Genomic DNA, 16,675 nt, shown 5'->3' on the forward strand with positions numbered 1-16,675 from the left:
TGACAAACAGGATTTTAAAGAGTGCTGCAAATGAATGTGGAACCCCAGAGGAGAAAAACACCAAAGTAACATTAAGCAAAATACATAAAACTTTTAACCTCAACCAGGGTTTTTCTCTCATATCTGAAGCTGACAGACTTAGAGAAGCATACGGTGTAAGGAAATAATCCAGGCTTTGGTGCCCCTCAAAATGATCTTTACCCCGTTTTTGTACCATATCAACAAGCAAATCAACAGCTGAAAACTGTTTAACATAGAAGACTAGGAATATCACATATGTTCACTACATACTGGCCTCATAGCCTATGAATTAACCTCTTAAAGAATAAAGTCTTAGATCTCTAAGCCTCTACTATAAAATATATATAATAATTTAATAAGTATTAGGGGGAAATATGCCTTCCTAATATGTCATAGGATGGAAATAATGAGAAAAAAAGGACTAAATTGGCTAGGATAATCTGACACAATAAGGTCAGAAAAAAAATAAATAAAATATAAAAATATAAATAAAACTTAACACTACAATCCACCTATAACCTCTGAAAAATCTCCTAGACTATCAATCTGGTATTTTTTTCCACAAAGAATCTATTTTTTTAAATTCTAGCTTATTTTCTAATTTGTCTACTAGAGTAGAATTTTAAAATACAAAAGCTAGAGACTACAGCTCAAAAAGATGCTACATAAATGCTAAACATTTAATGTCTTTAAATAAATATTAAATAAATGCTATAATATCTTAACAAGGAAAATCAAAAAGCTTTTTAAATATTTGCCTTTCAACGTAGTATAGCAAAACTTCAGCTTCTTTTGCCTTGCCTCGGTCATCTTCAAGTAGTTCCTCAACAATGCCTTGTTCACCTGTAAATATTGAAAGCACCACTGGATGGTATTTAAGGTTATCAATCAATAGAAAATAAACATATAAATGTTTAATACCAACAACTTAATGCTATAGTTTCTAATAGCACCAAACTCTTCCTAATCTGAGTAGCTTCCCCATCCCTTTCTTCCTTATTTTCAGGTACATTTTCAGGTATTCTCTCCTTGGCTAACCAAGTCTACTCTTTACCAATTATTTATTTGTCAGCTGTTGAAGGAAGAAGCCCACAGGGTAACAGAGACCTAACAGAAGTAAGTACATTTTTACTTTCCTCAAACTCAGCCTAGGAAAATCCCCATTCTTTAGCTTTCTGGGGAAAAAAAAAATGTTTTCCATTATTCATGTTAATTAAAAAATATAGATCATCTACCGTGTAAATCTTTATTTTTCTGAATGTGCTCCATGAAGTCTTGAAATGATCTGCTCATATCAGATTTTACCCACAAAGTAAGTGCCTGTGAAATAATCTGCAGTCTTTGATGACTATAAAGATAAAAAACATTAACAATATACTGAACCTAAAATCAAATAGTGGAATATTAAAATAAACACAAATAAAAGCTTCAAACTGTAAAAAATATATATTCAACTTTCATACCGAAACTGTAATTCATTGTTCAGATTTTCAGCTAAATCTCGCCGTTCTAATACCACAATCATTTCCTCATCTAAATCTGCCTTCCTCTGAGCTGGTAAATACTTTTTTGACATAAGTTGCTCAATTTCTGCATATTTATCTTCAAGATGTTTCAAGTATTTAGTGAGAGCATCTAAACTGACAGATTCTTGGAGAGTCATGCCTAAGGGAAAAGGGAACAAATCAAACAAGCCAAGCCACGTGTGGGACTCTTGTGCTCAAACAGCAAGTCTTAGCAAAATAGGTCAGATGGTTGACTATGTTAAGAAATAATTAAGAAATTGTAGCATGAACTTGAAGATTATTGAACATAAACAGAATTAGCATACATTTCTAAATAACAAACCATCAATGAAGACTTGGTGAAGACTGACTGTCCAAACCTTAGCATTTTAAGAAAAAAAATTTTAATGACCGCATCACTACATCTTGCAAACCCCTAAATATCAATCTTATTCAGTAACACCAAGAACTTCTGCCTAATAATTCAGGATTCCTGTTCAATGATTTTTCCCTAACCAAACCTTCCATTAGTCTACTACAACTAATCCCAGGGTAATCTGTTTATTCTCTCCAATGCAAAGTTTATAAATGCCTGCCAAATCTTCAGTCCTTTCTCCCTCGTTCATTGTCCCCTCTATTCATTATTCATAACTGCCCCCCCACATACACACACTTCAAATGACTTTCATTCTCATTCAGACCAATTGTTGCCTTTAAAGGCACACCTCAAAATTCTCTTCAAGAAACCCCCCTGGGGCTTCCCTAGTGGCGCAACGGTTGAGAGTCTGCCTGCCGATGCAGGGGACACGGGTTCGTGCCCCGGTCCGGGCTTTGATTCCAAATACAAGACATGTAATATATTGTACCCTCCCACATAAAACTCCCTCTTAAATCACTATGTTATTATCTGACCCATCATATTTGCTGTGAATATTTGGGTACTTATCATCTGAACTCCCATGTGGATGAATTTTTTACATCATGAATTTTGGCAGGAAAGAGAGGCCCGCGTACCGCAGAAAAAAAAAAAAAAAAAAAAAAAAAAAAGAAAAAAGAAACCCCCCCTGGATTAACCCTAATCAATTTCAATCATTCCCTTACACCCTGAATCCCTTCAGCATTTAATCAATTTGTCAGCTATTTTGTACTTATTCATATGTATCTTATTTGTAGTCTGCTAGTCATAATTTTATGCTTGAAAGTGAATCTAGTCCCTGCTCCAACCAATCATAGGATGATCATTCAACCTCAGTTAAAATCGTCTGGTGTGGGGTAGCTCATTATCTCAAGACATAGCTTCTTCCATTGAAACCAAATCTGACTTCCTAAAATTTCCACTTATTGATTCTGCCTCTGCATAAACACTAGTTGGAATTTTGAAAAGTTTTGAATACAGTTATCTATTCTCAAAGTCTTTCTTTACTCCAGGATGTATATTTGCAATTCCTGTATCCATCCATCATACAAATCTCTCAATATTCTGGAGGAATTCCAGGATATACTCCAATTTCTTAAAATGTGGCTTGGCTGAAAATGAGGAACCAGTGAATGCTGACATCAATGTGAACCAACAATATTCACCAGAACTTAACATACCACAGTTTTTTCACATATACCATGGGTTCTCAAACTTTATAAAATGCATCAGAATAACCTGGAGAACTTGTTAAAACACTGACTGCTGGGCTCCACCACCCGACCCCAACTCCCATCCCTGGAATTTCTGACAGAGTAAATCTGCAGCGGGACCAAAAAATTTGCATTTCTAACAGGTTCCCAGGTAATGCTGATATTGATGTAGGAACCACACTTTAAGAGTCACTGTACTATACTTTATATAATCCAGCCAGACTGCAACTCTTTTAATCGTTTAGGGTTGTTTAAGTTTTCTCATTCCCTTGTATGTACCTAGAGGCCTGACTAAAGCTGTTTGTAAAGTCTGGCTAAAGTCCCAGTATACTTGGAAAATACATACATGGTAACACATATATATTAATTTGTGTAACTGGAAACAGTTGGAATTTCTCTCAAATATTTTAAACAAAATACTGTACCTGGAATAGGTTTTGAAGGATCTTTGCAGAAAGTACAATATTGTTCTTTTGTGTCATACTCTGCCCTAAGTTGTTTCATTTCATCTATTTGCAATTGAATCTTTGAGGAATTATTTTCAATAAGCCTCATTCTGAAAAACAGAAAGGCTTTTTTATGTTTCTTTCAAAGAATTATTTAATCATACAATTCAAAGTAAAACAGGTTAAATTATTACTTTAATTTGGCTAATTATCATTTTGTACCATTATGAACGTAGACGGAAGTTTACAAAAAAATGCCTAGGAAGTTAAGTAACCTCACAAGTGAGGAACAATTTTCTTTCAAAGCATCAATAAAATCTTATACTGCCTATGATTTGTAACCTTATTGGAAATTTATAAGCGTTAAACATAATAATCTGGCCACAAAGTACTATGTCTATTCCCTTCAGTTGAAAATTACCTTTGCAATTTAAAAATTATTTTTGTTAAGTGATCGTATTAGTTTCCTGTGACTGCTATAACAAATTACCACAAACTTGGTGGCTTAAAACAGCAGAAATCCATTCTTTCACAGTTCTGGAGGCCAGAAGTCCAGTATTAGTATCAGTGGGCCAAAATTTGTGTTTTTAGCATTGTGCTTCCTCTAGAAGCTCTAGGGGAGCATCCATTCCTTGCCTCCTCCAGCTTCCGAGGGCTGCCGGCCTTCTGTGGCTGCATCACTTCAATCGCTGCCCCCGAGGTCATGCTGCTTTTCTCCCCTTGTGTCTGTCAATGCTCCCTCTACCTCCCTGTATAAGGACACTTGTGATGGTATTTTGGACCCACCTGGATAATCCAAGATCCTTAATGTAATCATATTTGCAAAGACCCTTTTTCCAAATAAAGTAACATTTCCAGGATTAGGACCTATTTCTTTGGGGACCATTATTCAGCCTACTCTATTAATTTTGATTCTAGAGCTAGAGGAATGATAGCATTTTGACATAAAACTGAGTTCATCCAGAAATGGAGGTTTTAAAGACCAAGAAGGAAATAAAAACTTCTTTTAAGCATTATTTGAAATTTACTTCCTAGTTTATCACCAATATTTTGGCCCAGGGAGGAAATAATAGATTAAAATCAGTTAGCTACATAAATGTTACAGGATTCTTGGCAAATTAAAAACAAGTTTGTCAGTAGATAACCGCTACCCAAGTCTGATTACTATATAGAGTTCTTGGTAACTACAGATGGCTCAGAGTAGGAGCTTGCAGTATTTATGAAAGAGGGACTGTGGAAATAAAATATCCTTGGCTTTCATCCAAATAGTTATGCTTTAGGAAGAAAGACGTGTTAAAAGTAAACAGACTTTCGAAAAAATTGAAAGCAGGGACTCAAACAGATACTTGTACACGAATGTTCATGGTGGCACAAGTCACAATAGCCAAAGGTGGAAAAACCTCAAGTACCCATCAACTGATAAGTAGATGAAATATGGTACATACAAACAATGGAATATTATTCAGCCATAAAAAGGAATTAAGCTCCAATACATGCTACAACATGGATGAGAAGGTATCCAGTCATTGCTCCTATCCACAGCTACTTTCATGATCTCTTTATCTTTGACAATTTCACTACAGTAAATCTAGTTGAGTATTTCTTATTACTTACAATGGGATTCTTTGGTCTTCCAGAATCTGTGAATTGATATCTTTCACCAGTTCTAGAAAATTCTCAGCCATGTTCTCTTCAAATATTGTCTCTGTCCCATATTCTCTTCTCTTTGAGTTGTGATTAGACATAATAATATAACTTTCTCACTCTGTCCTCCATTTTTTTTTATAATAGCTTTACGGAAATATAGTTCGTATACCTTAAAATTCACCCTTGTAAAGTATACAATTCAGTGAATTTTAGCATATTCAAAGAGTTGTGCAAATACTACCATTTCTAGTTCCAGAACATTTCATCACCCCCAAAATAAGCCCTGGATCTGTTAGCAGTCTGCTAAGCAGAAAGCAATTTTCCATGCAGTCCTCAAAGGTGGAGCAGTTTACCTCTTGTTCACTCTTCAAGGGTGTAGCCCTTTATCATCCCAGCTTTATATGGGGAGGATTTCCCAGTAGACTACACCCCTTGGGCAGATAGATCCTGGGCTCTACCTTTTGTACCCCTGTGCCACAGACTAAAAACTAAAGCTTATGGTCACTAGTTTTTGTTTTGTTTTGTTTTTGCGGTATGCGGGCCTCTCACTGTTGTGGCCTCTCCTGTTGTGGAGCACAGGCTTCGGACGCGCAGTCTCAGCAGCCATGGCTCACAGGCCCAGCCGCTCCACGGCATGTGGGATCTTCCCGGACCGGGGCACGAACCCGTGTCCCCTGCATCGGCAGGCGGACTCTCAACCACTGTGCCACCAGGGAAGCCCTGGTCACTAGTTTTAATAAATGCTTTCAGGGTCAAAGAACCTTTAGTGCTTCTCTATCTTTTGTCTTCTGTTATGATTTTGCCCTAATATTTCTGTCACTACCTTGTCAGCTTCCTGTTACTTTTGGAAAAAACATTTTTCACCACCTTATGTAGCATATTGCCCCAATAGGAAGATCTATCCCAACATCTAGCAAGTCACATTACCAGAAGTGGAGGTCAAATTTTACATAATTTTCCAGGTTGACTTGAAATTATCTATAAGAATAATTTACCCATCAATTACCAAATGGAACACTGAAAATCTGAGACTACTTAACAAGAGTGAGCATTTTATCCTCTCCCCGTAGGTTATTTACCTTTGTGCATCAGAGCATTAAGTGCTCTATTTCAGATGGTAATCATGAAATTGTACTATTAAACCTTCCTGCAAGAAATCACCTGGAGCAATTATCTGTATCCCTCATTTTATGATACCGCAATGTGCCTCCAATTATCCTAAGAGATATTATAAAATTCTCAAACAGAATTAGTATTATTTTTCAAGTAAAAACATAGTAATTTCAATAGGAAGGGTAACATAAAAACATGGCTTTAAAATAAAATTGAAATTGAAAAAGACTAAGAACCACTGGTTATAGTTACAATGGCTAGTTAATATAACCAAGTAACAATTATCACCTTTTGGGCTACTTACTAATATACTTACTTTGCTTGAAGTTGAGTTATTCTTTTCCTATGATATACCAATGCTGTGGGCTCTCCTGCCAAAACTTTAAGTTTTCCATGAAGATAAAATGCAGTTCTTTGGCTTTTCTTTATTGTCTCAATAAAGGCATCGTATTCTTTTTTGATTGAAGTAAGAATGGATTTGTATGCAGTAACATACTCTATTACCTAAAATATGATTTTTCTAGAAGACTATGGATCAAAAGACTTGCAAATATAGATTACAGATTTTTTTTAATGAAACATGATAGGCAATTAGAAATCTAAAATTTTACAAATTTGAGCTTGCATTCATATGCAAATACCACTGACTATTAAAGACAGTTAATTGTTACTGAATATATTCTCTTTGTGAATCATTACAATCCTGTGAGCTTAAATATGAGAGAGGAAAAAAAAAACATGTTTTTTGCTCTACTAGGAATTAACACATACATTATAAGAGGTCAGATAAAACCAATACCAGATCTAATTATCCCAATTCTGGATCTCTTAAATACTATTACATATCGTCCCTCGTTACCTCCAAGTCTATCTAGTCTCTGACTTCATTCAGACCTTAAAATCCTGGACTCCCTTCACTTCCCTGTTTTTCTAACCCATCTGCTCCTACTAGCTGATCAATACTCTCAATTCCAAACTGCATTTCTAATCCCAAGATGTCAAGTGCAACTGGAGAAAACCCTTCATACCTTACATTCATGGTTTACAATGGTGTTTAAGTACATAATATCTCTGGAACGATAATGGAAGAGAATAGAAACCTACAGAGAAGGAAACCTACATAATATCTCTGGATTGATAATAGAAGAAAATAGAAACCTACAGAGAAGGAAAGGGAAGTAGGGTCTAAGATGAGAAGGACCAGACTTTCCACTGTATACTCTTCTTATTGGTTCTTTTACTTTCTTTTTTTTTTATCCTGGTTAATCTTGTGTAGGCATTACCCATACAAAAAAACAATAATAACTAAGGAGCACTTTAAAGAAGTTAAAAAACAAAAAAAGTTAAAAATAATTTATGGTTGCCAAATTCTGCTCACAAGGATTTCAGAAGGTGTCGAGGCATATAAAGAATAGATGTGATCAATCCACAGTTTTCTCTGAAAGGTACAATTACGCTTTCTACCCTTACTACATCTCTAGTCTCTGGTATATCACACTGTTAGCTAGAAAATACCTAGAAAAAATTATCCAGGAAGACATCTGGTCTATCAAGAAATGGTATAAGGAGGGGAGTTCCCTGGTGGTCGTGGTTAGGATTCGACGCTTTCACTGCCATGGTCCGGGTTCAATCCCTGGTAGAGGAACTGAGATCCCGCAAGCCATGCGGCCAAAAAAAAAAAAAAATGGTATAAGGAGATAATTGATCAATGCCAAGCACCAGGAAAGGATATCTGAATGGGAGATACTGGTCATCTTTTTGACATGACCATACTACCTATCCACCCAAAGGACTGCCACCCAGCAACTTTCAATAAAATAGAGGTCATTAATCTGTGGTCTTCCAAATTAAATACCCCACGGTTCCTGGCCATCCTCCACTCCACAAGCGTCTATGATGTGCTGCAACAATTCAAGACAACTCAGATATGTTAATGGATAGAAAACAAACTTGTAGTAACATCATGATCAGCTCCCATATGGGTTTGCTAGAAGAAATAGATTTCAGAACACCCATAGGAATCTTTAAGAATGCACAAAAAATGCATTAACGTAAAGGAGGAAAACTTGTATGCCAGAGGTAGAACAGTTTTGCTTGGTCCACAAAATATTTTAAAATTTAGGAAATTTCACCCAAAACCCAAATTTTCAGCTTCTCTTGAAAACTGAAAAATCTACCAACGTGGAACCACCATTCCTTAATGGCAGTAATCAGCTGGAGCTTTAGATTGGATTGGTTTTTCATTTTACCACAGTCCCCATGATTCCTTACTCTGTTAAAGCCAGTCCACTTAACTCTTTTATATGACCTTCTTGGCCTCTAGGGATTCAAGTTTCAGACTCCGGTATTAAGGTTTCCATTAACCTCCCCCCCCCCCAAAAAAAAAAAAAACAGAGCCATCCTTACCAGGTACAGGGATCTGAGGGAGAAGAGGAATGGTATCCATTCCACCTCAACACCTACACATGAATATACACTATTTGTACAACATGCTACCAGGATGCAAAAGGCCAGTCACTTTCCGGAGTCCAATTACCTCCATAATTCACCCATATCTGTTGAAGCTCACTCTTCCTAGCTTTTGTTTTCTTTGTTTACTAAGTCCTTTGCTTACTAAGTCCTTGGCTCTCTCTGCAACGTACCCTCAACTCTTGTTACACAGCCTCAGGTCCTCCTTGCTTTGATTTAGGCATGGTTCTCTAGGCCAAATCCTCTATCTTTGATTTTAAACAGAATTTGGTATTTGTTCTCTGGTTCTAAGTACTCAGAGATGCAAGCTGACACTTTCATCTTTTGCCCAACCAGATCCTTCCAAGAGAGAAGGAAGATTAGAGAAGGCAGGCATTAATAGTTTATTAACAATCAAATGTTTTGGAATAACATGAAAATGGAAAGGCAGATTATGTTATTGAGAAGCTAGAATAAAAGTTTCTCTAAGTACCAAATGATTTTTATTTCAGATCCCCTCTCAGTCCTGAAGAATAGGATACTTCACAATGTACAAATGTACAATTTATAACTGTACAATGTACAAACAGTCCAAATGGAAATCCTAGGGGGTAGGGAGAAAAGGACTAAAGATACAGAAATTATCTTTTATTTAATCCCAGGTCTTTTCTCTAAGAATTAAATTTACCAAAGCTCCTCCAAAATGACTTCACTATAACTATACTAATTTAAAGCAGAGAGCTCTTCATGTAAGAAAACTTCTGACAAGTGTTAGCGTTTGGACATGCAAAGATGAGTATGTTAAAATTATGATAACTTTCCTTTGCTGATTTCACACAAGTAGAGTCTCAGCATGATTCTTGATATTTATAAAATCTATTCAATCCACTACCTTCACTACCTTTAAATATTCACCTAATATATTCCTTAATGACTAAAACACCAAAACAATTTCATTGATCATAACAACTTATAAAATGAAGCTAACCTGCCAGTGTACCAGTTCCAAAAGACAGATTTTCCAGATGACTTAAAAGGAAGAAAAGATTCTTTTTTTCCTTTTTATACTTTTATGGATATGCATCAATTTTCTTAATTCCACTTGTAGGCATATATCACTACTTTGTGTTCACTTTTCCTTAGAGTGAGGCACTATATTTTTATTTAGAGGAGAAATAAGACTCAGTGTGCAATGTTTAAAATTTAAACAAAACACTGAGTTCCTATTTTGCCTATGGCTGTTTTACTCAGAGACCAATAGTTTACAGAAGTCTTCACATAAGTAATTATTTCTTCTAGGTAAGGAGGAAAGAGTGCTGACTTCACTGATTTTACTGTCAGGGCATCTTACGTGGGTAAAAAAAAAAAGTGAGATAAAAAAATGAGGATCGGTGGCCATATTGCAATTGTTTTTAAGGAAAAGCAGGTATTTCTAAAACCTTGAAAAGCAAAATCAAATGTTACATAAAGCCACAGCATTTTCTGACCTCCATATTTCCAACATTCAGTGCAGTTAAACCCCTTGTTTACCATGCCTATCTAGACCTCTAATCTACAAGGAGCCTCAATTTAATATGCTAGATCAAATCTAAACGAAGATTTTAATTATACCACAAACCAACCCAAAACGACAAAGAACTACCAGGTTCCTGCTTACAGCCCAATTCCTAACAAATCAGATAAGGATTTGAGATGGAAGGTCAAAATGATATTAGAGGGCACAGCTAAGTTGTTATTCAAAAACTGATAGCCTGCACTTAAGCTACAATAACTGAAACACTCATTAACTGTCTAGTAATATAAATCCAGCATTGCATTTTCCCCATTCATCCCTTTCTGACAAATTGGATGAACTTCTCAAAACTGACAAATGGAATGTAGTCAAACAAGCAGTGGTGTTACTAAGGCAGGAATATTAGTTGTCAAGACAGACCATTTCTACTACATAAAAACTCTGTTGTCTTAAAGCATTATGATACCTTATCAAAAACGTTTCGGTATATGATGTAATATTCATCAGCAGGTCCTTCCTCATTACAGCCCACTCTTTCAGTTTCTGTAATTATGTATCTTTGCATTCTTTCCAAAAATTCCTTGTCACTTCTACTAATGATAGGAGGGAGAACTGCATGTTTATTTATTTCTTGGACGGACATATGTCACAGTCTGCACACCTGTTCACCAGAGAAAAGTCTTGACTTGCTTTTGCAACAAAGCCAAAACTTTGATAAGCCTGAAAGAAAAACACCATCAATTAATCTAAAGCTTAAAATAAATTAAGTCAAATATTGATCTAAATAAAACGTCTATTTGTTTCAGAAAAAAAAAGTCTCATGGATCTCTGAAATAAATATTTCAACCTATGAATTAAAAGGTCTGATCATTCTACTACCATGTGCTATACTATACCTCTGGGATAGAATACCAGTCAATAAAGAACTCATTTCTTACTAAACAAGTATATGTATCATATGATTGAATGGTTTCTTTAACTCAACACTTTCTAACAGAAGGTTTATTAGCATTTTCTTTATTTGTTTCATGTGGGAAAACTAGTTTGGAGGCCTCCTGATGAAGAAAACAAGGTCAAATATTTCTCTACGCATGTACCTACCTGGCCCAGTCACAGTTATCCAACACACAATAGCTATAAATAATTCATGAATTTATTTTTATGATGAATTTTATTATAATTCTTATTTTTACTATGAACGTACTAACTGAAAAGTAAGAAGTCAGGACTTCTGCTAAAATCTGTACATCAGTGATGTCAAAGATAACAAACTGTACCTTTCTGAGTGAGGTTTTCAAGCAGCTATATTTCACTGCTCTTTTAGTAAAGAATCATTACCCAACTAGAGTTGGATACAAAAGTTGGTTCCTGAGATCTATTCACATCAACATTAAACAGAACCCATGATTTGCTTAAAAACGTGTGGCAAGGTAGAACATTTTAACTCCCCTCATTCCCATCACAGAAGTTTATACTCATGGTATAAAATTTGGAAAATATAAACCAAATTTGGAAAATTAATGAAAAACCAAAAATCATCCAGAATCCCACCACCAAAAAATAATGACTACTTAATATGGTGTATTTCCTTCCAATGCTTATAATTATAAAAACTAGGATCACACTCTATACTCAGTTTTGTATCCTATTTTTTTCACTTAATATTAAAAGGAGTTTTCCATGTTATTAAATATTATAGTTTTCAAAAACATGACTTCTAACAATTGCATAGTACTTCATGGTATGATACACAATAACTTACTTAACCATTCCCCACCTGTTGGATATTTTCACTATTATAAATAATGCTGTGATGAATAAATGCCTAAATCAATTTTACCGTGTTTTGGCAATATAATTGATACCTAGTTATCTAAAATAACATATATGGCCAATAAATACTGCCCATAGGCCGTATATTGGAGGAAGTTGACACCAAAATAATTTCAAAGTTTAAAAGACCTAATTATTTTTTTAACATCTTTATTGGAGTATAACTGTTTTACAATGGTGTGTTAGTTTCTGTTTTACAACAAAGTGAATCAGTTATACATATACATATGTTCCCATAAAAACAGAAATATAGATCAATGGAACAGGATAGAAAGCCCAGAGATAAACCCACACACATATGGTCACCTTATCTTTGATAAAGGAGGGAAGGATATACAGTGGAGAAAAGATAGCCTCTTCAATAAGTGGTTCTGGGAAAACTGGACAGCTACATGTAAAAGTAGGAAATTAGAACACTCCCTAACCCCACACACAAGAATAAACTCAAAATGGGTTAAAGACCTAAATGTAAGGCCAGACACTATCACACTCTTAGAGGAAAACATAGGCAGAACACTCTATGACATAAATCACAGCAAGATCCTTTTTCACCCATCTCCTGGAGAAATGGAAATAAAAACAAAAATAAACAAATGGGACCTAATGAAACTTAAAAGCTTTTGCACAGCAAAGGATACCATAAACAAGACCAAAAGACAACCCTCAGAATGGGAGAAAATATTTGCAAACGAAGCAACTGACAAAGGATTAATATCCAAAATTTATAAGCAACTCTTGCAGCTCAATAACAAAAAAACAAACAACCCAATCCAAAAATGGGCAGAAGAACTAAATAGACATTTCTCCAAAGAAGATATACAGATCGCCAACAAACACATGAAAGAATGCTCATCATCATTAATCATTAGAGAAATGCAAATCAAAACGACAATGAGATATCATCTCACACCGGTCAGATTGGCCATCATCAAAAACTCTAGAAATAATAAATGCTGGAGAGGGTGTGGAGAAAAGGGAACCCTCTTGCACTGCTGGTGGGAATGTAAATTGATACAGCCACTATGGAGAACAGTATGGAGGTTCCTTAAAAAACTACAACTAGAACTACCATACGACCCCGCAATCCCACTACTGGGCATATACCCTGAGAAAACCATAATTCAAAAAGAGTCATGTACCAAAATGTTCATTGCAGCTCTATTTACGATAGCCAGGACATGGAAGCAACCTAAGTGTCCATCATCGGATGAATGGATAAAGAAGATGCGGCACATATATACAATAAAAGACCTAATTTATCTTTATATTGATGAACTGGATAATGAGAAAACAATTTATAAGTGAACATAAAGTAGTTCCAACAAAGCAATAATCCATAAATGGATCAACAGTTTTCCCAAGTAAGAAATCAATTTCTTTATTCATTCATTCAACCAATATTTACTGAGTGTCTATTAAGTGCCAGGCATTGTTTTATAGCTAGAGATTCAGCATTCCCCATTATCCTTCCCCACTCATATGCACTCCAGTGCATAATACAGTTATGAATAAGATAAAGTCCCTGGCTCCTTGGAGCTTACAATCTATTAAGGGAGACAGACTATAAATAATGTAATTTCCAGGAATTCCCTGGCAGTCCAGTGGTTAGGGCTCAGCGCTTTCATTGCCGTGGACCCAATTCAATCCCAGGTCGGGGAACTAAGATTTTGCAAGCCGAGCAGCGCAGATGGAAAAAAAAAAAAAATGTAATTTCAGATAGTAAAAGATAAAAGTCAAAGGAGGAAGGAATGGGTGTGATCACTGGGGAATGGGTGGTCACATCTGAACACCAGTGGCTTCCTATTACCCTTAGGATAAAATCCAAGTTCCTTTCCTTAGTCTATGAATGCCCTATAGGAACCAGGGACTTTTTCTCTGACCAAATCTAGTCTTTTCATGCCCCTGTCTTCCTCATAACCCCCATCCACTCCTATAAACTTGCTCTCTTACCTGAGAGTCTTGCGTAATTCTCTCTCCATCCCTGCATTCCCTTCCCGCATCCTCACCACTCTCCTCCTCCATAAGATACACACAGTACTTCCACTCTCATTTACTTGGCTTCGATTTATTTTTCAGATCTCAGCCTATACAGCTCCAGGAAAGCTGCCCTGGATTCCCTTAAATTTGATCAAGTGCCACTGCTATGTTCTCCCACGTCATGTGCACTTCCTCTATCATGATATTATCACTCAGAATTCTGGTTATATTCTCTCTCTCAGTAGGCTCTAAATTTGATAAGATCAGGAACCGAAATGTTCTCATTCCCCATCTTCCTTCCCCACCCATATGCATTCCAGTTCATAATACAGTTTCTAGCAGAGCACATGCACCACCTACCCACCCCCAAAAAAGAAAGTTGATTATTAATCAGTAATCACTGAGCAATAATCTGGTCTGCTCAGAAGACATGACTTGTGCCCTCAAATCAGAACACAGCTAAAGTGATTGTTCCTCAGCATCTACAAAATACCACTGAGTTACACAGACCAACTCAGATTACCTTGCACTCACTCATTCAAATTAGACACTTAGGGATACAGAGGAAACAAGTCACAAGGGTTCCTAGACAAGTATTGATTCTAGTTAAATGAACCTCTGCCACAGAGCAGAGAAGGCAGTGTGACCAGTGGGCACAACGGGCTACAAAAGCCCAGACGGGCACCTCACTAGTCTGTGGGAGAGGGCAGGGAAATACTAGGGAAAACATCTCATGAAACAACATCCAGGACAATGCTTAAACTGTGCTGCATTAATTTATTCAATAAATATTGGGGGGGGGCACCTACTGTATGTCTGCCACTATTCTAGGCACTAAAGATATAGTACTAAACAAAACAAAGTCCCTAACTTCCCAGAGGTTACATTCAAGTGACGAGACAGAAGACACACAAGTAAATAACAGTGTAACAGATGGGGGTAAGTTGTATGGGGAAAAATAAAACAAGGAAAGGGGTATAGAGAGTAAGAAAGGTGGGAGGGTGCCATTTTACATAAGGCATTAAGTCAGGAAAGAGAATAGCCCTCACTGATAAGGTGACATTTCAGAAACCTGAAAAAAGCAGGTAATGTAGATTCCTGGGAGGAGAGTGGTTGAGGCAGAGAGAGATGCAAGTCCAAAGGCCTCAAGGCAGGATAGCATATCTGCCAGCAAGAAGGCCAGGAAGACTAGAAGAGAATGAGAAAAGGAGAGAAGAAAGATGAGGTCAGAGAGGTAGCTGACAGATCATGTAGAATATAGGGCCTTGAAGGTAGGAGGACTACCAGCCCATGGGGCACCTTTGTGCAGGTTAGAAAACGATGCTCCTTTCTCTGGGCAGACTTGGCAAGAGGAGCAATGAGCTGAATTGTGGCCTCCAGTCATTCCAGTGTGGGAGTGACAGCCTTGCCTATAGGAACTTAGGCTTAACTCAGAGAGAGATGAAAGCCATTGGAGAGCTGTGGCCAGAAGAATGACAGCTGACTTCCACTTTCAAAGAATTGCTCTTGCTGCTCTGTGAAGACAAGAGTCAAAGCCAGAACTACTGGAAGGTTACTACAATAGTCCAGACAAAAGATAACGGTGGCTTGAATCAGAGTGGTAGCAGAGATGGTGAGAAGTGTTCTGCATATACATTAAAAGTAAAACCAAGATTTGCTGAGGGATTCGACGTGGGTATGAGAGAACAGTCAAGGCTGACCATAAAGTTTTTGGCCTCAGCGATTGAAAAGATGGAATTGCCATTTATGAGATGGGAATATCAATTTCATAAGATCAGGAGTTTGGGCCTCCCTATTAGACATGTGGAAGTTCAGGTGAGTCTGAGTGAGAAATAAGTTTATAAGTTATATGCATACAAATGACATTTAGAAGTTATGAGACAGAATGGAAAATGATCTGGGAAATGTAAACAAAGCAGAGGTCCAAGGACTGGGCATTGGTGGCACTCTAAAGTTTAGAGGTCTGGTAGATACGGAGGAAGCAACAAAACACCCTGGAAAAGAGCATCCAGGGAGATGGAAGAAGAGAAATGGAAGTCAGGTTGAAGAAAGTGTTTCAAAGAGGAAAGAAATGATCAACTGTGTCAAATGCCGCTGATTGGTCAAATAAGATTAAATGGCCATTGAATTTAGCAACACGGAGGTGATTAGTAACTACTAAAGCTATTCCACTGGAATGGTGGAGACAGAAGCTTGATAGGAGAGGGTTCAGTCAATGGAAGGAAAAGAATTAGAGACAATGAGTATAGACAACTCTTTCGAGGAGTTTTTTTGTAAAGGTGGAGATTAGCCGGAAGAATATGGTATGAGAGCGTTCCACAGAGAAGAAACGGATTCTTCAGAAGTGCCAAAGCATGAAAGAGCTTGTCAGGAACTTCAATTAGCTCAATGATAAGTGAGTAATGGGTTTGGCAGACTAGGCTGTAAGGAAGGCAGAGGCTGACTATCACACTAAGGAATTTGGATTTTATCTTGAAGGTGAAGTAGCATTAATGACATAATCATTTTTACTTTTTATGTTGGAGGCAAAAGTGAAGGTGGGT

General features: G+C 36.7%; 1 protein-coding gene across 4 annotated transcripts in view; it reads right to left on the reverse strand.

The window, feature by feature from the left end:
• CLHC1 (clathrin heavy chain linker domain containing 1) overlaps positions 1–10,980 on the reverse strand; it is a 38,228-nt gene extending 27,248 nt beyond the window's left edge. The window contains exons 1-7 of one of the 4 annotated variants that reach the window (XM_024119051.2): positions 10,789–10,980; positions 6,678–6,865; positions 5,216–5,356; positions 3,581–3,711; positions 1,485–1,686; positions 1,257–1,369; positions 780–864 (exon numbers count right to left, since the gene is read on the reverse strand). In XM_024119051.2, the coding sequence (XP_023974819.1) occupies positions 780–864; positions 1,257–1,369; positions 1,485–1,686; positions 3,581–3,711; positions 5,216–5,356; positions 6,678–6,865; positions 10,789–10,965 (1,037 nt within the window). In that variant the 5' untranslated portion in view covers positions 10,966–10,980. Of the gene's footprint in view, positions 1–779; positions 865–1,256; positions 1,370–1,484; positions 1,687–3,580; positions 3,712–5,215; positions 5,357–6,677; positions 6,866–10,788 lie in introns of those variants that run through there. The other 3 variants (XM_007107045.4, XM_055089184.1, XM_028497177.2) reach the window with 3 other exon arrangements.
• Between the last annotated feature and the right edge of the window lie 5,695 nt (positions 10,981–16,675).

The sequence above is a fragment of the Physeter macrocephalus genome, chromosome 12, assembly GCF_002837175.3.
Source record: "Physeter macrocephalus isolate SW-GA chromosome 12, ASM283717v5, whole genome shotgun sequence".
Lineage (NCBI taxonomy): Eukaryota > Metazoa > Chordata > Mammalia > Artiodactyla > Physeteridae > Physeter > Physeter macrocephalus.